Source organism: Ixodes scapularis, unplaced genomic scaffold (genome assembly GCF_016920785.2).
Source record: "Ixodes scapularis isolate PalLabHiFi unplaced genomic scaffold, ASM1692078v2 PGA_scaffold1__304_contigs__length_218370807, whole genome shotgun sequence".
In the NCBI taxonomy this organism is placed as follows: Eukaryota; Metazoa; Arthropoda; class Arachnida; order Ixodida; family Ixodidae; genus Ixodes; species Ixodes scapularis.
In genome coordinates this window covers 88,708,002-88,732,772 of record NW_024609846.1, presented here as the reverse complement: position 1 = coordinate 88,732,772, position 24,771 = coordinate 88,708,002, and the positions used below count along the sequence as shown (strand labels likewise).

Here is a 24,771-nt window from a genome sequence, read left to right as displayed (position 1 = left end):
GCTTCAAATGTTAGAACGATGTGTTTTGTTCTTAGTTCCTGCCCGTCACGTCGCATGCAAATACGTCTTGCGGCCACGACTCCTTGGTCAGAAAGACCTTCAGCAATTTCAGTGTCTGTTGTCTCTAGAAGGTCCTCCTCGGAGATTACTCCTTGGATCGTATTTAGTGTGCGATGTGGCGTGACTGACACCTTATGGTCGGACATTGTACTCAGTGCAAGGAGGGCCGCACTCTGCATGCTGGTTTCAATTTCTACCAGAAGGTCACCAGAAGACATTTTTTTGGCTTTGAAGCTCTTTCCCACAACACTTTCCAGTACTTTTGCAACAAGGAAGGGTGATAATTTTGAGAGCTGTTTGTCACTTTCGGAGTGAATAACCAAAAACTTTGGGTAATTGGAACGAAAACATGGAGTCTTGTCTGAGATGATAACTTCAGTGCGGCCTCTTTTCAGAGGCCGATCAGGTTGGTTTGACTTGCAACCCATAAAAGTGGGGAGGTTTTCAGAAACTGTGGCGCACCGCCCACCACCGAGCCCAACAAGGGGGTAGGTAGCACCCCATAGCAAGTATGGCTTGGCTGGGTATGCTACACTACCAGTGCTACCCAGTAACTATAACCAGGTGTGGTTCAAGAAAGGTATCTGTCGCCACCCAAGGTTAGCCCTTGCCGCCAAAGAAGGGAGAAAAAGGAGCAAGAGAAATGAGAAAGAAATGAAGGAAACAGGATAGGTAAAAGTGAAAGATCGGAGGGGATAGTAGAAGAAAAGGCGACTAGACTGAATCATCCTGGCCGGGCCTTACCAGGACTCCCGTCTACGAGAAGCGGGGGCCGAAGTGGTGTATTGCCTCACCCGGGGGGCCCCGAAGGGTCCAAACCTACCCCGGGCTCGGCTCAACCACCAGGATGCCCTTTTCCTCGGACACGGGCTCGCCACGCACAGCCAGACGTGGGTGGGTCTTAGCCACTTTTTACTCAGGGTCTGTGGTGTCGCCTATGTGGCTGGGGTCCGTGGTGACGCTACTCACCAAGCACCTACAGTGATGTGATTGGCCTAACCCATTTTGGAGCACCTTTCGGAACAGCCAAAACAGTGTTTTGGAGCAGCAAATCTGGCATTTGGAGCAACTAAAACAGTGTTTGTGAGCAGCAAAAATGGCTTTTGGAGCAGCCAAGACAGTGTTTCCTACTAGCAAAAGTGGCTTTCGGAGCATTCTTTGAAACATAAAAATATTCGTTTTAAGTGCTGTACAAAGAAAGGAAACTTTGTGTTCTGTTGTGGTCTGATCTGACGTGCTGTGACGGAACTCGCTGCCTGTGTTTTTACTGCTGTGACACCCCACAAGTGTAGTGTGCTGCAGGGGTTGCCGAGCAATTCTGAAACACCGCTTGCCACCGTTTTACTGGTTCCCGAAGTACCAGATTTTCGTCAAAAGTAAGCAAACGTAAAAAACAATCGACTGCAAGCGTCCCGGCTGGTGCCTCTGTCGTGCGATCATGTTCGCATGCACGTGAGGGCAACTTCGGAAAGCTTGCAGTTGCGCATGCTTCGTCGCGCGAGCGGAGACAACGACGGTTCGATCGAAACTGAAACCATGCCACTCCGCTCCGTCACCAACTGATTCCCAAAATTCTGTGCAAAATGTAACTGTCGAGCAGACTACAAAAGACAGACCAGCGGCACGTGCTTACCAGGCCGGCAAACAGGGTACAAGCTAAACGCACACACACACGAACAAAGAAAAAAGAAACCTGAGCGCATCGATGTAACACATCGCGAGCCAGGGTCAAAAGTTCTTGGAGCGCTTTGTGCAATGACTGAACTCAAAACAAACAAGCGTGCTGTGCGTGTCCAGCGTGCAGACATTGCCTTCTTTGCTTTCGCTCACTTCTCTTCACCAACTTTCTTTCGCGGAAGATCTTTCACGTTCCGGGCTTTCGAAAGAAAGCCCACCGAGAGAAACCTATGTAATCAATACTTCGACACATCAGTCTTTGAGTTAAAGATAGATTTTTGAAGTAACGCGTGATTTAAACAAGAACAGGAATGTTGATGAACTTGTGGCGGTACTTAGTTTCATCTTAGAAAGCGCCATATCTGCAGCGATGTAGAAACAGCAACACCAGACGTCGTGCGACCACGGTGACTGGAAAGCAGGGACCAAATATAGTTCTTCCACGGCCGTTGCTTTCAGGAGAGAGTGTTTCAGCTCACAAAGTAATTCCCGCCACGCAAAAACATGGTTTCGTTTCACAGCATGACCGCATGAATGGTACCAACACGCTAGCGTCGGAGCGTCCGCACACACCCCACACACCCGCGTCTATCGTTGAAAATATATAAAAGAATAATAAAAAGAAAGACGCGAGACGAGAATCACGAGACGCCAAGAGCGCCAAACGCGAGAGGGCGGGAAAACCATTTAAGACCGGATGGACAATTGCTGCAGGATACTTTGTGTCGGGCGGCCGCTTGTGCCACATAACACACGCATGCTCAATTACGGTACTCAGTTTAGTTTCGGCTTTGAAAGGCAACCGAAATTATTTGTTTGGCGCAGGCTTGGCGCAGATTACCCATATCTTGGCAAATTGTAGCAGGATGTAGCATGGTTAGCCCCTTGGCGCAGTTTGGCGCAATTGGCGCAGCAATCACATCACTGACCTAGCACCTAAGGTGCAGGTGCCCCCTGCGGGGCTCGGGGTCCGTGGAGACGCCACTCTCCAAACACCTGCTTTCACAGGTGCCCCCTGCGGGGGTAGTACTTTGCGCTCTTTTTGATTCATAAGTTTTAGTCAAACAAGCTATTTCAGTTTTGCGAAGTAGAAACAATGACATTTTCTATTAACATTTTCAGTATTAAAAACAAATTGAATGGGTGCTGAAGAGATATTCTAGAGTCGATTTTATTGTCTACTGTAATATTCCGAGAGACGCCCCACCCCCGAAAGATAACCCACACCTATTTTCGGCACGATTAACTAGTTTTTGAAAACACCGAAAGATGCCCACTTTTAGTAATTGCAGGGCCCTGGCCAATTGTTACCTCGGCACAAATGGAGTTACTTAGCCATGGAGGGAGGTAAGCGAACATGGCTGACTGGGAAGGGCAGTCATTTTTGGTTCATCACCCCTCCCTGCGATTACAAGTTTAGCAGGTCACAAAATCTTAAACTAGCATTTTTCCAGCTTTTTTCGATTGCACACCAAAGTGAGCTTACTTCTTATTTTCACCCGATTTGCTTTCGATTTTAGTTTGGCTATCTACGTTCTGGTAAACACCAGACACCAATATTTTGTTTGAAAAGACGGCAAGACTCTGTAACGAATAAACCGATTACCAAATTGCACCTGGTGGACGTTCCCGAAGCTACTTCAAACATCATTTCGCCAATTGTCCCGTAAATGAAGCACCGCCCAGCAGAAGTACAGCGACCATCTGCGTACGCATGCTCCCTGTCAAACTTGGCCGAACTGGAGTTGTTGTTTTTTTTCCCCCGCGCCTGTTCATCTGCTGCATTGGGAGGGGATGAGACAGAGAAGGGGAAAAGATCAGCAAAGTTTGAAGCTCAGGTAAGTCACTTTTTTGCTTCTGCTAGCATCGCCCAACCAGACCTAGGGCATCTCCAGCTTGTGACACGTTGACGCCACCAAGTGGCGAAGCTCGTAACCGCACAAGCCTCTCTGTAGCCTTGACCATGCTGGGAAAAGTGATGTCACAGTCTCCCGTGATGCATCGCGCTCTCCAATGGCTGCCCTTCGAGCGCTCACTACAATCGGCCGTTTGGAATGAAAAATATAGAGGTTTGTTCAAAATACAAACGTGTGACTGCCATTAGCAGCTATGGTTGATCATGTTCAACTTATTTCTGAACACGAGAAGTATGCTTACATTTTCATTTCTGTGTCCCCTTAATGCGGCATTCAAGGGCATATTTTTTCGTAACAATGTCCACTGTGAAATTTTTTGATACCAGCTTGCATGCTGCCTTTTTTGTGTTGGTGCTCATGTTAATCTCATCGCTTAAGGTTTTGAAATGACAGGAACTGGAATTCACTACTCTTATCCAAACTCACATACATAGATGCAATCCCTGAATGTGTTCAGCTAGATAAATATTATAAAAATGAAGTACTTAACAATTCAAATTTAAAATTTACTATTTGATCTGGAAATTATTTGTATTATATAACCAAGATAAAAGTAGGACAACAAGAGAACTGTTTTTGTCCCCAATTCGATCAAAAAAGATAATGACAATTCTTATGCTCTATTGTGGCATAGCCCAAATACGAGCACTGGAGGGCAGCATAGAATCTTTGTACCAACCAATGAAACGAGATTGCACAAATGGAAGTAACACTTCCTACAATCACAGCAGACAGCAGCAATTGTTGAAAAGCTGCGCTTCTGTAGGGCAATTATTGTAATGAGTAAGTTGAAAAATTTAGCGTGTTGTGGAAAAATAGCTTCATACCAAGATGTACAACAACTGAATTCCACCAACCTTCAGTAAACAAGGACTAAAAACCCCAGAATCATGGGTGTGATCACTCATATGAAATTATTATAATTTTTGTTGCTGCTGAACTTTTTATTTATGCAAGAGTAGATGTTACCCAGGAGATTGGTGGCTGAACATGTTGACATACAGCGGAACCTAGGAATCCTGAGTTTCATCCCTAGCGCTGCCTGCCTAGCTTCGATCAAAATGGCCATTTTCCGCCATGCTTTTGTGTATCACTACTGCATGATGCACCTTAGAGCGGCCACTCTAGCAGTCGTACTCCACTGGCAAAAAGTCTCATCTGCAGCGGAGACACCAGACAACATACAAGGTGCGATCCAAAAGTTTCGGTACTAGTTTTGTGGCGTAACAATAGAAAACACCACGGTGATGCGTGTGCAACTGTCGAAGCAGGGACCTTGGTGCCTTGTTATGTCAAAAGGCGTCATTCTGTAAACCAGCTGTGCGCACAGAACCATGCTGCCTTCTCTTTTTATGCTGCAAAACTATAGTCCGTTGCAACCTAAGAACGAAGGGCAAGGGCAAGACAGGCCGGGGAGGAGGAAGCAGACGGAACGCTAAAGAGAGGAGGAGGTTTCCCCCTCTCTTCTCCAGCGTTCCGTCTGCTTCCTCCTCCCCGGACAGTCTTACCCTCGCCCTTCGTTCTTAGGTTGCAACGGACAATAGTCCCGGAATCGTATGATCACACCCAGTACAAACACAATTTTGACCATGGAAACACCATAAACACATGAGGGCGCAGAACAAACACATGGGTTGAGAGCTGCTGTGCGTTTCTGATGTAATGTCGCACCATCTGCAGGACTTGCCTCATATTGTGGAACCTGTCAATTACCAACATTAAAGAGTGACTTTTCTGTTTTTTTGTAAGGCACCTGTATAAACAGACTGTTTGGGAAGGTGGATTTCTGTTCCTTTAGATTGCTGTTTCTTGCCTCCTCAATTTGTTGCAAACATTGTTGATACCTAAACCAGAATTATAGTTTCATGTGAAGGACTTCCGTCTTCCTCGGGACACGATTTAGCAAAGCAGCAAATTTTTCAAAGAAGTCTAAATGACAAACAGGTGGGCACTTGTATTAGACACAGCTTGCAAGTGCATACCTGAGAGCAAGAATTGATTATACTTTTGCCATCATCAGCTAGCCGCTCTAATTGGGTGTGCCACAATAAAGCTCTGCAAGATCTGACCCTTCCCTCGACTTTTAGTCAGTCAGGTTTAAGATGCTGTGGGTGTGTGCAAAGCTTAAAATTTACCCTTTAATGGTACATAACCAGCTAGCACAAAACTGTCCGGGACCATACAAGCACTGGACAAAACAAACTGTTACTGCCGTGAAACGGAGTGAAGGGGAAAGAAGGAAACAACAACACTGCCCGAAGGCCATCACATGCGCACGCTGAACACCAGCCGGAGGAAATACTCGTAGGAAATCTTGAACCAGCCACCTTGGTCTGTGTCATGATGGCGGAATGTAACGCAGCACTGGATGAAGTCGTCGAAGTTGGTGGATCCTTGCCGTCCCTACCAAACTTCACTAGCAACATAGTCATCGTTGGCTCGCTCAGCCGGTAGCCAAACCTAGTGACGGCCTCGCTAAGTTCTCACTTGTCGATAGTGCCCGAGCGGTTCAGATCAAAGCTCTAGAAGCAGCTCAGCCAGCTGGTGATGTTACCAATAACTGGTACAAAGCTTAAAATCCCACAAATTTGTTTTATGTAATTAGGTGTGCAATAGTCCTCTCAAGCTTGGATCATGTTGCTGGAATACGCGAATATACCGATATAACGCTGGCAAGCGCAGTTTTAGATCACACAAAGCGCTAATAACAACGCACCCCTGCTTGCTCCACCTTATTTTTCAAGACGAGGTTTTAAAGTCTTCAAGATGCCCTAAAAGTAAAAAACGTGGCTTAAAAAAAGAAACCTGTTTATGCTAGTTATTTTTTACCTACCAGAGATACGGCTCTGCCTCTTACCAACGTTTAGATGCACGCATTGAGATCATTGTGGAAACAGCTGTAGCATGTAATAGACACCGCGTAAGAAGCTACGCACAAAAGAACAAAACAAAAAAACCTGCGAAGAAGTTCATCGTGAACCGAAACTGCGCGAAACCAAATACGCAGAAGTTCGCGCGTGTCGTCGCCGGCAAACGAAGTAAAACAGCAAAATATATATCGTTTGCTGTTTTTCTTCGCGATGATCTGTAGAAAGAAACAGAACACTCAAGTGCCACAGTTCCATCATTCGACGCTTGACAGCCGGTGCAAAACCACCACGGCAAACATAACCGAAGTGCAAACGGCCACGAGCTCTCAGGTGTCCCGTCGCCAATGGCGCCAAAGCCGCGTGCATCGTCAGCGGTATCCACAGGTCTACCAGAATAAATGCCAGGGCAACGCCAGACGAGGTTCGGTAGCTGTTTCTGATCAACTACGACCGGGGGTCATCGGCAGACGCCGACCAGACCGCCGGCATCGTTAAAACGTTTGCAGGGCCGGGTTCGCGTGGTTGATTCACCGGACCGCCTGCCACGATGGCAAGCCGTTAACCAGCTACAACTGCCCTATGTCTTTCATCGAAGGGCCCATACGTGCGTTAAGGCCAACACGTGTGGTCCGGATATTGCTCACTAACGACGATAATAATATTAATAAAAAAAAAAGGGCCTATCGTATTGAGATCTTTTCGTTTCTTTTATCTGCGAAGTAGGCTTAACCGACCCAGCAGTTTCTCGCGGAGGGCTATGAGACTTCGGTTGGCGAACGCGTTTTTGTTGCCGTTGTTTTTCTAGAACTTTGGTTGAATTGCTTACCTGTCCACCTCTGGAGCCTCCCTGCGTCTGTGCGCCGTCCACCTGAGACGCCTGCGTCTGTGACGGCAGCGTGAAGTCGGTGAAATCGAATTCCGAACCCTGCGTGTCGGCGCCCAGCAAGTCCGTGGCTTCCTCGGTGTCGAGGAACGTCAGGGTTTGCGAGCTCGGGCCGTACGCGTCCACACTCATGCTCATGGCTTGGAAGAGCGGTCAAATCACACAAACGATGGTCGAGGTCAGTCACAGTTCGACGCGGTAACGGGGTAGTCTTCTCAAAGCTCGAAGCAATCGAACAGCACACCACCAGCTCAAGGAGCTTTACGCCATCTTCTATCGCGCACACACACCGTGACACACACACACACACACACCACACGCACACAAAACGCAAACACACATACAAAAAACGCGCATGGTACCATGGTTTACAGATTGTTTTCTTCAGATCAACTAAATATATTTTTTGCACTAAATAACTATTTATATAACCATTTAGTTCGATAATGAAAATAGTCTTACATTCTATAGACAATTACGTCTGTGAAATGCAATAAAAGGTTAAAAAATATATATATAATGGAAGACTCTCACGAATCAACAACATACCTACAAGTTACAACAACAGCCGAAACTAGAGCAAGCTTTAGCCAACGCTTCAGCTGCTTTGGTTGCTTTCACAGTTTTTCACTGTAGCTGCTTTAGCTTTAGCAGTGAAGTTTGTGAAGTCGGTGAGGTCAAGAAGGGGTGAAGTAGTGTCGTTAGTGTGGCTTGTGCGCTTCAGGGCTTCAGCTAGTTTGAAGGGTTTGAGGCCTTCAAGCTGACGAAGTACATGATGACTCAACTCAACATTTTACTCGTTTACGTTGTATAACAGCAGAAGAATCTTGAGAATATGCGCATTTTTATGAACAAGCGATTTTCGCGAAAGCGTCGTCCGAAGAGGTGTGTTCACACTTCGTCGCGGTGGTGGGTGTGTGACACAGCTTTTGGGTTCCTGTTTTCTGAACTTCTCGTTGTTTCCACCGAGAAAAGTGTGCCAAATTAGCGAATTCCAGTCGGTCTTCGAGCGTCTCCAGATGATTAGCGACAGCTGTTTGATAATGTGAGCGACACAGCTCCCGAAATCAAGCAAAAATGGACAAGTTGACCGTGATATCCGGTACTCTGTTTTTTGCTGCAAACGTCTTTGCCATTCTGAGCCTGGTTCTTCCCGACTGGATCGTGTCCGACGTAGGAGGTGTGTACTGTGCGCGTACCTCGTCGTTTAAGAACTGTGTGTGTGCCGTGCGTGCCGACTCCACCAGCGATGGCTTGTAACGCGAGTGCTCTTCCAACCCTATTGTGAGCCGCGTCGCAGGAGTTTGGCTTCTCTTGCGCTTTTCGTCGCATGCTCCCATCCAATGTTCATTTAATGGTTGATGCAAAACTGCAAGAAAATTGAACGAACCTAGTACCTGCGGGCTTAAAACTAAGACGAGTGTTAAAATATTCTAAAATATCTTAAAAAATACTAAAATTGTCGGCGCGATTAGGAGGGCGCCATGTGCACACTAGAGTCGCCAAGGAAGCTATGCTAAGGGGATAGCTATACTTCAGCCATATTGGTGCATAGAATCCATGTTGCCATTTGTCGCCGGCTTTTGCAAATGTGCCTATGGGGGATGCAGAAGTGCTTTCCGTCATCCTGCTTGCTAAACCAGGTCATGACAGAGCAAAGCAATACCACAAAGATCTAACAGAATATGTACCAATCAAAGATGCATACACCCTTTTAGTGACTCTAGTCCACACAAAAAGTCCGATGAAATTGGCCTGTCGCAAGATACAGCTTTTCTGGTACCGACCATCAAAAAGGTCAATCCTGGATGACGGTACATAGTTTGTGTGTATGTCACCAAAATTGCATTCTGGGACGGACGTCTCCACATTTCTGTGCCAAATCTCTAATGCAGCAAAGGAGGGTCATGCACCAAACAGTGTTGACCGATTGTCATTCCTCCTGGCTGAGTGAATATTTGTTTGGGCAGTTCAATGTTTGGTTGCACGTTAAAACATAACTAAGAGCAACAACTGCCCCGATCAATCAGCGCATGCTTCTTCAGGTTATCGAGAGTTACTGCAGTCCACTTTGAATGCACGCACAAACTGTCGACAAAGTGGATTGACTCCAGCGTGACTGCATATGGCATCGCAGGCAAGCATAAAAATCAACTGGTGTATATCTTGAAGCAAAATATATTTTTTAGGATTTTTGTTTTTTTTCAAAAGCCGGGGGGGATGCATTGGAAGCTGCATCAATAGCCTTGTGGCCGAGTTAACCAGCATGCATCGACCAGTGCCATTTCTTTTTCAGGCACTTTCAAGTAATTTAATTACACAAATTATGGTTCATGGGGCGTCTATTTTAAAGTTGCAAATGTGAGTGAAGGGGTTTGCTCGGCTTCGTGTCGCATCTCTTGATTTGAAAGAGCACCGTCCGTGATATATGAAAAAGAAAGGCGGCCGTAGTAGTCGCATGTACACCGCGGCACTGCTCGTAGGAGCCGTCGCCATGGCAGAATTCATTCTTCCTCTCATCTGGCTTCCGAGCTCGCCGAAATAAATGGTGTAAAGCGGCAGCGTCCGCTCTTCCAACGGCGGCATCCTTTCGCACAAAAGTGTTCACCAGATAAATTTACGAGACTTACCTTTGAACTGTAGAAATTTAAACGCTACATGAAGCAAAAGAAATAACAATCTAAGGATGTGCAGCTATCAAACCTTACTATGGGACTGGACAGCCAAACAAAACTGGCAGTAGAGGATGCTCAGCAGGCTCTCCTGTCAATATGGCAGAGGGCGGATTGCCGTGGTGCGACCTCACGTGCACGCCTTGTATGCTCCACCTCTTAAGTTTAAGTGCAGCGCTATGAAATTCTCTGTTATGTGCATGCATCTGTGCATATGGAGTATTCACAAAGAAAAAGCTGTGTGCCGGGCTTGTGTTTGTACACCGAGGCCTGTGCCTGTCATAGTACTTACTGCACAGAAATGCCGAGAAAATACAAAATTGAACAAAAATAATTGAGGTGCAAGTGAGCTGGCGTTTGATTGTATCCGTACATAAACTGGAGACGGCCGCTGATGCAAGACATGAAGAAAACAAGGACCAGGTTTTGGTCCCTCTCCCCTGTCTGTTTCCTTCTGGGTGACCATTGTGCCGGCACGCGGCCGTGTAACTACCACTGCACGACACACATTAAAGACCCAAATTGGCAGTTATACTGCACTGTCAAAATTTTTTTTCTTTCCAGCAGAGATGCTAGATGCTCATTGGGTCCGGCTAACTTCCCGCTGTCTACACAAATTCACAACACAGTCATCATATTTTCCAGTGTAAAATTTATAGTTATTTAATAGGTTTCTGTCGGTGTGTCTCGTACATTTGAGCAACTTATAAATTTTTTTTGTTTGAGTGTGAACCTTAACTGTGCAAATCTGCAGCAGGGGCTATATTTCCTGTTTGATTAGTCGGCTAGAACGTTGAAAGTGGCTCCCGCTTGCGCATATATCGCGATTTAAACAGGTATGCAGGCTTATCAATGCAGTTTCGCCGTGCTGACCGTACAAATATAAGTGCAACTCGTAAACGCCCATTTGTAGGAGGTGCAACTTGTAGAGTGGAAAATATGGTACTTCTAGACTAACATACTCCCCTGTACTGTGCCTTAGTGTGATGATGATGCTCCAGTCCGTAGGATTGCTGGTGCCTCACCGTGTCTCCTGGAACCCCCCATCGCAGGCGACACACGGCTCGGCCTGCTGCAGACATGCACGACCCTGCAGGGGCGGCCCCAGACCTGCTTCCCGCCCACCCTTCAGCCCGAGTGGATGCTGGCCCTGGTGTGCATCGTGCTGGGCTGCGTCTGCATCACAGCCACCACTGTACTGCTGGCCTTGTCACGCTGGAACGTCCGCGTCGTGCCGTACGCCCGCTGGATGGGGTTCTCAGCCAGTGAGTTGACACTGCTTCGTGACGTTTATGCGGAGCGCAAGTTTGTCTGCTTTTTTCAGAGGGGTTGCGAGGATTTCAGAACGCTGAGCGTTTATTGGCCAATTGAAAAAAAAATAGTGGGCAGACCTCAAGGCATCGAGCATTGAGGTCTACCCACTATCCTTTCAATCAAAGCCAATCAGAGCTCGACGTCGTTTTGACATCACCGCAACCCCTGCACAAGAAGCAGACGACTTGCTCTCTGCCTAGTCACCGAAAAGGTGAAAACGGCTTCGACAGTGCTTCGGTGTCTCGTGTACCTTGAGCGCACGCATGCAGCTGCAGCACGGTGGAAGACACGGAGCGCGTGCTGGAGGCTTGACATTCGAAAGACACGCCCTGCCATTCTCTTGCTGTCGGTGACTTTAGACGTGTGCAAGCACAGCCTCTAGGCACCACCATCTTGCTGCTGGTGACAATAGATCGTTTGAGGGTAGATCGTGTGATAGCCAAGGAGGCCATACTTGCAAACGTCTATAGTTATACTCCTTTTCACCTTTCCACGGACCGTAGAGGGGCTACGAGCCATCGAAGCCATTCCAGTGCCGCGCTAGTGTCACATGGTCTTCGAGAGGGGCGCAGCGACGTGCAGGGCGCGTAGTCACATGATATGTTCACGTCACTGGATTGGCTGGCACGACTTGTAGCATCTGCTGCGGTTTATCGTAGGTAAAATGGAGTATTGGGGCAGTTTTGAGAAGGGCAAAGAATAATCAATACTAACAGGTGGAGCCAGTGAGAGCAAGTGAATAGCCATGGTTGTTCGGAGCTGGGAGTAAAATAAGGCCATTTTTTTGTACATGGGGTCATAGGCATAGACTAAGGGGGGGCATTGGGGCTCGTGCCCCCTTTGGTGAGATCCGGGGGGGGGGCACGATCCTTACCGAGACGCTGTTCACGTGCCACGTAACGAGCTTCTAGTAGTGGCATGGAAACAAAAAAATGCACACAGCGATGGACACATAGCGGTATACATACGCTGTAAAATGTACCCCCTAAAATAAGCTACTGATAAATGCCGGTGTAAAAAAAAATTGTGCGGAAAAGCATTCCCCCCCACCCCCCGGAAAACTTTTCAGCCTGCCCCTCCCCCCCCGTCGGGAAAATGGAAAGTCTACGCCGCTACTTGGGGTATCACTGAATGTAAGATGTCTTGAAATGGCTGGAATGAGCTACAGGCGTCTTGGGCCAAGTGTCCTTGAAACCGTCTAGGTCCGAATTTTTCGCGCGCTGCGTTTTACGAGGGCCACTGAAAGAAATCCCGAGACACTTGTCACTAATCGAAGGTAGTTTTCCTCCAACTATTATATCTTTTAATCTTCCTGACATTGCACAGGATGACCCATCCTTCTCAACCTGTTCCGGAAGCACAACTGCATATCATGCACTGTATTCAAGTGCTCTTGGCAAGCCGTGGTAACACCTTCAGGTGTTGGAAATTGCTGTCCTATGCAGTTTTGCCCTTCAGCAAATAGAACAGGAAGAAGTCGCATAATGCGAGGTCTCGATGGTAGAGCGGACAGGCGATCAATTCCATTGAAGTGCCTTCAAGGAAGTTCAATGCCATGTTGGCAGCGTGGGCTGAACTTTGAGGAAGTTGAATGTCGTGTTGGCAGAATGGGCAGCTATACCGCATTGTTGCGGTGTAGCTGGATTTTCCATAAGTGAGATCTTGGTCGCCTCTCCTTATTTTCTCCAGGACTGCTTGCAGGCAGACCGTGGTGTACTGTTGTGCAGTAAGTATGCTTGGATTTTTGAGAGAAACCCTGGTGTTCAGTTGAGGTGCTATTTAGAGGAGACCAATTTCAAGTGCTTAGCTTATGCGGTGGAGGGTAGCTTCACTTGCCATGTCTGTGAGAATCTTGAGGTCGGTTTTACGAGCTTAGAAGGAGAGTGGGTAGCTAGGTTTGAGGAGCTTAAGGCGGAATTCAATGTAGGAGAGGGAGAGGCGGGCTGTGCTTGAGATGCAGGTCAAGGAGCTGAACGATGTGCTCAGGCAGGAATGAAAGAAGCGGGCCAAACTCGAAAATCTTGGGATAGGTTTTGAAAGGACAGAAAGAGCCTGGGTTGTTAAGCTAGAGGAATTAAAGGATATGTGTACGAAATTGAATGAAGAGAAAAAGAAGCAAGAGGTGCTAGAGGAGGCCTGGCAAGGTCAGCTGGAGGAGGTGAATGCGACGCAAAGGCCTAACAAAGATAAACATGAATCAATAGAGTGGCAACTGGAGGTGAGAGTAATGAAGGAGAAGGAAGGGCGAGAAGCAGTGGAAAAGGAGTTAAAAAGGGAAAAGGAGCTGCAGAAGATGAAGAGACAGGGGACGGAGAGAGGAGTAGTTGACACAGTGCCGGTTGTAGAGAGCGTGAGGGCAGAGGGCATAGACACTAGTGGGCGTCAGAGGCAGCGAGGCTGCTGTACAGTATGGTGGTGCAACGGCAGCTCCCTATTCCGACAGCAACCAAGCCTGCAATGCAGGAAAAACAAAAATGAAGTGGGCAGAGTGTTGATAGTAGAGAGCTCTAATCTGTCTAGGTGTACAGCGGAGATCGCAAGCAGAGTTGGGGGGATGGGGGAGTAAAGGTTGCAGCCCTCCCAGGCAGGGGGATGAAGGAGGTGATGGACATGGCAGTATAAATGTTGACTGTAAACAAGGGGGAGGAAAACCTTGTGGTGGTACATGCAGGTTTGAATGACGTCCTAGGTAGAAGGGGAACAAACCTGGCTACGCACGTCGAGGAGGGTGTGAAGCAGTTGAGGCTCATAGCCTCTGGCATGATGCATTGTAATGTGCATTGTCCCGGAGGTAACAGGCTGAGGAGTAGGTACAGAGAGGGCAGTCCAGGAGGCTTACAGGACCATTAAGAGACTTCTGAGCTCTAAGAACAAATTTGAGGTCATGAATGTGAACAGTGAGGTATACCTGCAGAGTTTGACACTCCCGTTCAGCCGAGACAGCACCCACTATGGGGAATAGACGGGGATGCCGGTGGGGCGAAAGATGGGCGGTATAGCAGAGGCTTTTTTAGGAGCCTGCAGAGCCCTCCAGTATCTGGCTCCAATGCTCCAATGCAAATAAGAAGGTCAGGGGGAAACCTCACAGTACAAGGAAAAAGAAGCACCTCAATATAGGATTTATAAACATGGGGGGGGGGGGGGGGGGGCAGGGCAGGGGCAGGGGCAGGCAGGGGGAAGTGGGGCAGAAATAGAATGAAGTGGGAAGAGATAGTGGAACAATTAAATGATAAAGTGGTCCCACTCCAAGTGGTCCCATTCCAAGTGGTCCCACTCCAAATGGTCCCACTAGCCTCCTATTTGCCAAGTGGTCCCTGTTCGATGAGCCACTTCAAGTGGTTCCACTTAAAAACTTTCACCTGGGTCGTCTTCCTCTTTGTCAGAGTCCAGCAGCACATCTCCCCCTTAAAAACTGAACTCTGTTTACAGGTCTAACAAGTCTTTCATTGCGTGCCACGTATGCAGTCACCCTAATGTTGAACTCGGACCTTTCTTAGCCGATTTCAGTCCTAGGCATCAGTGTGACATGTAATCCTTTCCGGCTCATATGCATATCCAGGGACTTTCTTTCTCTCCAGACAGACGTCCTCTTTACCCCGCTGCATTGGCTTGAAACTCTATGGCATACGCATCAACTTGTCTGCCAACTTCTCATCCAGCTAGATCTAGTGAAGACCCTTTTGTATACATTGCAAATCGGCAGTCAATGCCGAATTTTCGTTCTCAAGCACTTCACAGTGATTCTTGTGCTGCTTTATTAACTCCAATCAATATTTTTTTATTTTTTATTTTTTTTTTAATTTTGGATCGGGATTTTTTTTAGATATTGTGTATAATTTTAAAACGTTACGGCTCCAAGTTTGATTTCGGGTATCTATGGCAAAACTGAAACTATCTGCTAGAGGGATGGAAACACCGATCATCAGCCGTTCTGTCGCGATGTTACATCATCGTGGTGCTGTGGTACGCGGTACAACCATTCAACCACAGCTCCACTGCGACGTGACGTCACAAGGGTGCTGCGCCAGTGTCTCTTGACTAAAAGCTAACCCGCTTGCCATCCGTTAAAGAGCAGCTGGTTGCATCTTTAAAATTGGTTTTAGTGGAGTGTGCGTCCTCACTTAGACGTAATATTGCCACGCGTGTCGCTGAGCAAATGCTGGCATGGCCGAATGGTTACCGTGCTTGGCTTTCGCTCGGAGGACCCAGGTTCGATTCCTCGAATTGGAAGCTTCTTTTATTTATTCTTTCAACTTAGCGTTCTCAGTAAGTTTGAGAACCTTGTTCTCTGATCGAGGTTCGAGCATTCTACGCCGAATGTTCAAGAAACCTATGTGGCTACAAAAGGTGCTTTGCGTGGCGATCCGGAGTCAGTTTCACTCTTGTGCTCGATCGTGCTTCTCCGCCGACCTTCGACGCCTGCGACGCTACCTGTGACAGCTGCTTCTCTTCCTCGGTGCTTTGCTGCAACTTGGCATCTACCAACTCCATCCTCTCTGCTGACCTTCGATAGATATCCAAATATGGGCATGTTTACTTCAATGGCACTAACAATCAAGTTAGCAACTTATGCAGGGCAGTTTTAACCCAGCACCTCTTCTCTTGATGTCCGGCGTCTCCTGTCAGAATTCAGACTTCTCTTACGGAGTTTGTTTCTTTACAAGTCTTTGAGCTACCTCTCGATGCATTTATTGTCCTAAACAGCCATTGATGTCCCATGTATGAGGATCTGACTGTGCAGCCTAAGCTCATCCTCATGGCTTTGAAGTTTTTGCCGGAGAGCCTCACTGTCGCCTTCTTGGCCTTGTTACTTTGACTCAGGGTCACATCTGTTTGAGTGAGCTGCTTCTTGTGCTCATGCAGTCTATGTCTTAGTGATAGCACTTCTTCTCTTCATTGTTTCTCCAAGGTGTGCAATGTAATGCCTCCAGAAGAGCAGTCAGGGGCAGATTTAGAGGAGGGGGGGAGTCCGGATGTCCTGACCTCCCTCTTGATATCTGCTTGTGTAAAAATATAGGGCGTCGAAAAGGGAGACAGGGGGGGGGGGGGTTCCTAAACATGTTACACTAACCCCCCCCCCCCCCTCCCCCCCCCCTCTGGAAATCCCTGCAGCTGCCCCTGAGAGCACTGTCTGTATTCACTCCTGCAAACCCGTGGATAGTGTCCAATTTCTTTGCATTTGTTGCATGGTGTTTTCTTTGCAGGGCACTTGTCTTCCTGATGTAGCCCATATTCACATTTTGAGCAGGTGTTCTTAGGAGCAAGTAGACGAGAATCAGACAGCGTCATGTTTCTTTTTTCTTGTTTTTGCTTCGACCTAACTTTTTTAGGGACATTGCCACCTGTTGACGTTTCCTTCTGGCAATGTGCTTGCTGTTTGTTGACAGCTTCTAACCGATAAGTCAGATTTATAGACCTCTTGAGCATCAATCTTGAACCAAGCTGCATCTTCTTCAGCAGCTAATGGGGGCAAACTTCGATAATGATGCGGCCTCGAGTCATTTCCTCACCTAGATCTCCAAAGTTGCAGGTCTTGGCAAGGCTATGAAGTTCTTTGATAAATTCGTCTTGCTGGCTCCTTTGTAGATGTACTATGGGCTGCTTAGTACTGTTTGAATGTTGAAATTACTTCATTCGACATCGCTATCTTGGTTAAATAGACCTCCTTCAAAGTGCAATGCCCTTCGTGGCACTGAAACAAATGCTGGAAACTGACGAATACGAATGATAGTGCAGCGCTCGTGTCCTCACTTTCTGGATATGGGTCCCAGCCTAACACTATTGTAAAACTTCCACTATTCTATTTGTGACCCGCGCTAGCCTTCATGATGCACCCTGCACAAAATCCAGCACTACGCTTCACGATGCACCTGCACAAAATCCAGGACTGTTTGTCTACGTGCATTGGCTGGTAGAGCATGGGAATATCCGTCGAACCGGTTGTTATTTTAAACCGGAGGGAAGCGAATTCCACTTCGAATGTCGGTTATTCCGATTTTGGAATTTTAATAACCTGAGTGGCAAACCGGTTATTTGTATATTTTGTGTTATCTTATGTATAACAAAAATAAGGCTTTTATTTTATTTTTTATTTCATAGCCCTATAGCCACAAAGAATGCAATATGTTCCTCTGTGAATAAGAAAGACGTAAATTTACCAAGTTCTCTACATATGGCGGGGAGAGCAAACTATAGGAGGGGCTTTGTCCAACTTTTTTTCAGTCTTGGGTAGTAACGCGTTACTGTAACTTCGTTACTTTTTTGTAACTTGTAACTGTAACGAGTTACTTTTTAAAAATGTAACTTGTAACGGTAGTTCTATTACTTTTTTCTGAAGTAACTATGAAAGTAACGACGTTACTTTTGTAGTTACTTTCCAGTGTTTTATGAATAATGCATCACTGAACGAGTGCAATTTAGCCATTCCTTGCACTTTCCAAATCGTCTATTCCGACATTTCGATTGTCAAGTTGGCCTTGCACAAAGTTGTGAATATGTTCTTTCTCACGAGTCACGACCCGAATATAGCCAAGTGTAGATTTTATGAAAAAAATATTTAGTCATCTTTACGCTAGGGAGCCTTCATGTGCGCTTTGCTAGGGTGGTGCCACCCTTTGTAATACCACTCGCCGACAAACCAGCAGCCAATTGGTCTCGGCGATAATCCGTGGGGCTTATAACCCTCCCGCAAACAAGCACCTTATCTCACAAGTTCGGAGCAGCGTTGTGGAACCCACGGAGGGGGTTTAGCCTTTCCCCCCTCGGATGGGGGGACCGATGGACACAAAGGCCACTTTCCGGCGCACGGGAAGCGCACGGGGAAACAATGAGGAACAAAATGGCGGCGGGGGAAAGGGAAACGGGCAGTTGGCATCACTCTATGCGAAGCGCACATGAAGGCACCCTACTTTACGCACGTGCTTGTACTTGTGACTGAACACTTACATCTTAGTGTCTTGAAGCACTACCTATGTTGTGGTTTTTCTTTTTTTCTGTGCAAACGCTTTTTAATCGGGTGAATCAACCGTGAAACAACAATGCACGTGAAGGGCGCTGCGCATGTCTCGTATTTTGATTTGCGCCACTACTCTGGCGTGGAAACTTTCAAACACTAACTTCGAGAAGCAACTGCTGCTAAGTTACAATATGAAGTAAAAAGCGTACTTTTTTTTTTAATTTTATGCAATAAAACGTGAGGGGCGTTTTCTAGTTTTTTCTAAATTTTTTGTGTTATGGAAAAGTAACTGAAAAGTAACGTCGTTACTTTTTAAGAGTAACTGTAACTGTAACGAGTTACTCTTTTGTTGCGGTAACTGTAACGGTAACTTCGCTACTTTTTTCTGAAAGTAACTGTAACTGTAATGAATTACTTTTTTAAAAGTAACTTACCCATGACTGGTTTTTTTACAGGGCTCTTTTGGCCTATTCGTCTGGGGCACACTGCACCCGTCCAGTGCAGTAAACTCTTTCCACTTTAGTACACGAAAGGCTGGCGGGGAGAGAAAAAAGCTTCCCTCTCCCCTCTAGCCTTCCGTGTACCCCGAACCACACTGCACCGGTGCGATGTGGGCCCAGACGAATTGGCCGTTTTCTCAACATAATGCCTCTAGACTGGAAAAGTTCGGTCGTCTGCGTCGATAGATCCCGGGGTATAGATTTGACACGTGTTCGGCATCAGTGCTTTGCTGGGACTCATGTACAATGGACTTCTTCCAAAACCGACGCGCCCCATCGCGGCGAAATACCACGCAATGCACTCTGGGAACTAGTTGGCCACGCAGTTTCGGTTTCGACTGAGCAGCTGCATCTCATGCTATCACGCCGCGACCGAGCGCGCTGCTTCCGTTTTCGATTATCTGACTTTTCACGAACGTACAATACACTCATTCTCGAGCGATACAAAACAAAGACCGGGGCACTTTCCTTGGTTCCCGAAACACCGCATATTGTGCGTGCGTATGCAAACGTAGTAAGTCGTGGCTTAGTCACCTCACCCCACGAGTGCATGTTTGAGCTCAATTTCAATAATCCCGTCTAGTACCAGTGAACTAGAACTGAAATTTGTTCATCTGGAGCCTTACACGTATTTTGTTTGCCAAACGACCGCTTATTGTTACTTCATTGGGCGAAAAGCAAGCCGCATCCTCACGGTATCAAAGTTGAGCCCAGCGTTTACGCATGAACTTTTAAACGCAATAAGTTCGACCTCACCACTGCACAAAAGTTACTATGATGTCTTCCTCGTGTCATCATATATCTCCCACTGAAATTTTATGCTGATAGAAGATTAACTTTTCGCAAACGCTGAGATCGGCTAGCTGCGACGGAGGCCCTAACAAGCGTCCCCTACTCCTCGCTAAGCCTTTTTGGACGAGCTTTTACTTATGCCCAAAATCTGTGCCTGAACGGTGTGTCTGAAATTATCTTGGCATACTCAAGCAGGAAGAAAGCAAACACATTACAAATATTATAGCCATTAGCAACCGTCAAACGCGCTTTGAATTCGTTCGTTTGGCGCACCGCATAGGGGTTTATGCCCGTCCGGAGCACTTGCGGCGCACGGTGCGACATTCTTCACACAAGTGCTCGACTTTTGCTTTCTTAAAGCGGTCTGTACGTGCGAATTTGCCGATATGATTGCAGGATCACTTTATGCGCATACGCGATGTTCAATATTAGTGGAATGCGGGGACTTCACTTCGTGCAGTGCTGCGGGTCAGTACAGATAAGCGATAAGAAGTGTGTTAAAATTGAGCTTTTCAATGGCGTACTCAGGCATACTCAGGCATATTAAGAAAAACAGTAATTGCAAGAAGTAATATTTCGTCTATGGACGCACGAAACAAACAAACTTCCTGATCAACAACACTAATGTAAAGGCGCGAGCTCGATGTATGCATACTTATTGGTTGCTACAGCTTGTTGATTCGTAAACAAGCAAGATCCCCGAGCTTCGCAGCGTCGAGATTCCCAGCACTGGCTCGTCCACATACCTCGATTGGAACGCTAACAGGAAAGTTTGTGCTAAAGCTTCGAGGTCTGGCCATTTAGGTTAGTTTAGAGACCACAAATGACGCTCTCGGGACCAGAAAACATGAGATAACGGCCGTAATAGTCCACGCCGTTTCACCCTCCGCCGCATGGGCGCTGCCATCTTGGAATCACGTGATGCGGCCGCCATTAGGTTGCTTCAACTTGTTGCTCCGCTCTCCCGTCCGCGCCCGGGCGGATGCGTTGAATTCGTGTTTTTCGTCACGTTGCACCACGTCTCTTGCCTTACTCCGTAAAGTGTCTCCGATACTTATACTTACTATGCAATTGCATTACATCAATATGGGCGCAACTTTTGTAGTTGATTTTGTAACACGTTTTGAATATTTTTTACCGTCGGCGCGCGGGATACGTGTGAAAGGTTTTATAGGAACAGGAATCAGCGTTAGCACTTGCGCACATTGAATACATATATGACTTGAAGAGAGCCTCGAGGGTTCAGATACCAATAACTTGTGAGAACTGAGGTTTGGTTGCTAATAAGGGCGGAACATTTACTATAGGAAGCCCAATGTTTTTATATATATGAGTGCGCATTGGTGTCAAGGAAGAAAACAAAAACACTCAGCGTAATTAGCCACGTGTTTTTCCTGAAAACATGGTAGTTCCAACATATCGAAAACAGTTTCTTTTGATTACACTAGGGAACTAGTGGACAAGGCGCGGGAACAAACATTTAGTTTGAATTATTTTTTATGCTAGAAATAATGGTACCTTAACATTAGGCAACTTGTTTGTTCGCAATATCACACCTATATTTGTTTTACGTTCTTAATCGCATGTGTGATTCGCTTTGTCGGTTTATTTATGAATTCCACGGAATTGCGTATCGTGCTTGGTCCCATGTCCATAGTTTTTCAGTTGCTTAAGTCATTTTTAATATAATCATGCAGTTTCAATTAATTTATTTGAACAGAAATATTTGAACTCCCCGCGTAAGGAACAGCCACAGACAGCTTGATAGTGCCTATGATTCACAAAATGTGACGCCGAAAAGAATCCTTCAGCATGAAAATCACCCGAGTGCAGCCGGTTGTCGACGGCGAATAGGGAGTTACTTTCAGGAGATGGCGACGTCAAAATGTGCAAAGCGCATCGTTTCAAATCAGTGAACAGCTTTCTACACAGAGTGGCGCCTGGCGTTCGACATCAGCCACACTTATCGGAGAGAATTTCTTTTGCACTCTTCAATTTCATTCGGCAAATTTTGCGGAAGATGAATATCAGACTTTATTTGAAGTCTAGCATTCACTTATCTTACCATTCTGATACGTTGAGAACGTCGTAAGCAAATGTCCATATAACAAAAAGTTTATTTCATAAGGCCAATATTTTGAAATGCTGTAAATGAGCACTTTAGTTAAAGAAATTTTCTAGTCAGCCTAGGCTGGTCTATCAAAATATCTTTCGAGCACTTAATTTCTTCAAATAAAACAGGCCAAGACATTATCACTTTTTTATATTATCTACGTGATTATATTAAACTTTTCTAGTCATTATAGAAGACGTTTCCAGTCTCGAAGTTAGAAAAGGTTGGTGTACGGAAACCAAACATCGAACAGTAAACTCGTCAGTTCATCTGTTCTTGGTGATTCAGCAGATTGTTAATCATGTTGTCGACCTGATTTTTCACTAAGCACTCATGCAATATAGTCTGTTGCAATATAAGATGATCACTTCAATATATGACTTGAGCGCGAGCTATCTACTTCCGTACCGCTCGGTGCACGCACAGCCAAAGCACGGCGGCAGGCAGCGGACGCACGCTGCAGGCGGAGCTTGTCCTGCTCTTTATTTTTTTTTCTTGAAATTAGCGTCCGCGGGTACGGCCGTGGACAATGATACTTTTCCCTGCGCATCAGCGCAGTTGTTTCACCGCCGAACCTGGCCGAAATTAATGATGGACGGAATCAGACGCATATAGTTTAGTAAAAAGATGATCGCAATTTAGGCTCGAAACCACTTCGTGTTTGGCCAAGTGGCTCAATACTATTGTTTCATTCGCTGTGGGCTACTAAAAAAAAAACCATATCGCAAAATAAATCGAAAGTGGCATGAAACAGCATCACAATCGCGTGTACGTTGAAACCGAAACCGACCAAATTGAAGCAACCTAATGGCGCCGAATGCGCCAGCGCCCTCTACCCGCCGGTCAGGCAACTACTGAAATGAAAAGGTCTATAGTTTCTTGTTGACGTGTCGATCGAAACCGAAACCATGCCGCCCTCCTCCCTGGCCAACTAGTTCCCAGAGTGCAACGCGCGCCGTGTTGCATGCAGGGCTTTATGGAAGTAGTCTCCGCTGATTGAACTCGAGCCCCAGCCGAACGCCGACGCGGAGTTTGGCTACGTTGGACGAGCTCTGCGTTAGAAAATCAAACAAATAATTTATGTTGTTGTCCACATGGGTGTAGTTCTCAACTTAGCTGCCAGGTGCGCGATGTTTGGGTGGATAATGACCTCTAAAGGTCTCCCTTAATTTTTTTTCTTTATTTGTTTAGCGGGTTTGCCGCGTAAAGGGCAGAGATAAAGGCGTGGTGCCTGACAAAGTCTCTGCCCCATAAAGTTCAGCAGCTCAAAATAGTCACTTAATAACAGATTCCACAAAGCATCATACAATTAAGGTAAAACAAGAAAAACAAGTCAAAGGAACAAGGAAAAATAAACACTACATTCATTTGGTAAAAAAAAAAAAAAAAAACTATAAAGGTAAGTGTTGGCCGTGAAAAACCCAAGACAGAAACAACAAACAAAAAACTAGAATGCAATCTTATGTACCTCCGACATGTAAGCATCAACAGCAAGTTCAGATGGAGGTATGCAATAAAAACATGTATATTTGAAATTAACTATACCTATAGTGATTATGTTCTTGGTGCAATACATTATCCGAATGAGAATGTGATTTCACTGCCAACCAAGAAACTTCTGCAACGCGTTTCTGCAGGGTACGGAGGCTATGATTACGAGTTTGTAGCCAGATTCAATCACGGAGCCACTGTCAGTCGTCCCATGGAAACGGCACATTTTATCAATGCTACCGCGGGAAGAAATCCGTGACCTACTGATGTCCATTGCACAGCGACAACTCGGCGATTTCTTAAAGTCGTTCGTCCGTCGGCGATGAACTGCGCGAAGAGACTTAAATCGCAGCATTCACGCACATTGCGAGCGGTGAACATTTTCAATGTGCACTTCTTCGGCTGCACAGCGATCTGATTCGACCGCGGTAGGCCCTGGAACGAATTTCCGAGCTGAACACCATGCAATTTCACGTAACACTGAACTTCGCGAACACCACGTCGCCCTTGCTGCGCCAATCGAGGTAACCGCCATCTGGTAACTGGTGCTCTCTCTGGGCCCGAGATTTCTCAGGAGCTTCCCGCAAAGCCCGCTAGCCCGCAACGCAAAATCCCCTGCATTGCGTGCGTACGCAATACGCTAGCCCTTCTATTGCTTTCTGTGTATGCGCACTCTCGACCCGCAATGTCTTTGCGTACGCAAAGCATTAGGGTACGCAAAACTTTAGCGTACGGTCCACTAAAACTGTCAGCGCTCCGCTGCATAAAAAACGGCCTTTCTTTTTCGTTTACACGCGCAATGCAGCGCTGAGTCAGCGCTGACGACATTTCTGCACTGCGCTGCATATGTGAACCGGCGTAAACTCTGGTGTCTGTGCTTCAGTGTGCGAGCGGCTCTGTACTGTGGTCGCAGTGCTCCTGTTCTGCCTGGCGGCAGTCATCTTCCCGGTGGGCTTCACCATGGACGAAATTGGTGGCGAGCCGTACCAGTTGCCCAGCAGCCACCAGGTGGGGCTGTCCTACATCTTCTTCGTGCTCGCCCTCTGGATCACCGTGATCTCGGAGCTGTTCGCCGGCAAGGTCTGCATGCCACACTTCTGAGGACGTTGGCCCTTACTGCGTGAATCGCCGTGCAGTGGCGACAAATTCTCCAGGGGCATTACTGACATTTCTAATAAACAAAAAAAAAAAAGCATCTCCATTCCGTTTTTACCCTCCCCCACCCACAATCTGAATTTCTCGAGTGCACTTTCGACACCACCGGAGCCACATTTCCAGAAGGTCTGTCGGCGGTCCACCATCAAGGTCTGCAATAAAGCATTCGGCAGTTTAATACCTCAAACCCATATTACGAACTTAAAAAAAAACAAAAAAAACACTCTTTTCGTGGGCGCTGGAGAAAACCAGCCTTCTGCGTTCCGCCCATTGAACAGCATGCGGGAAGCGCCTCAGCACACACCTCGTATCGCTGCGCCGCAGTGTTGTTCTGCAGGAAAAAGGCAGTGCCCCTGACAGGGGATGCGCGAAG

The 24,771-nt window shown here is 46.7% G+C and overlaps 2 protein-coding genes across 2 annotated transcripts in view; one reads left to right on the top strand and one right to left on the bottom strand.

Moving 5' to 3' along the window:
• LOC8033544 (regulator of nonsense transcripts 1) overlaps positions 1 to 7,731 on the bottom strand; it is a 57,443-nt gene extending 49,712 nt beyond the window's left edge. Inside the window, exon 1 of the mRNA XM_029972737.3 lies at positions 7,350 to 7,731. Coding sequence (XP_029828597.2) covers positions 7,350 to 7,544 — 195 coding nt within the window. The 5' untranslated portion in view covers positions 7,545 to 7,731. The remainder of the gene's footprint in view (positions 1 to 7,349) is intronic.
• A 238-nt stretch (positions 7,732 to 7,969) lies between these two features.
• LOC8033543 (uncharacterized protein C16orf52 homolog B) lies at positions 7,970 to 24,440 on the top strand. Its single transcript, XM_002404889.5, has 3 exons — positions 7,970 to 8,586; positions 11,131 to 11,343; positions 24,157 to 24,440. The coding sequence occupies exons 1-3, from the start codon at positions 8,484 to 8,486 to the stop codon at positions 24,342 to 24,344; spliced, it is 504 nt and encodes a 167-aa protein (XP_002404933.1). The 5' UTR covers positions 7,970 to 8,483; the 3' UTR covers positions 24,345 to 24,440.
• The last annotated feature ends 331 nt before the right edge of the window (positions 24,441 to 24,771 follow it).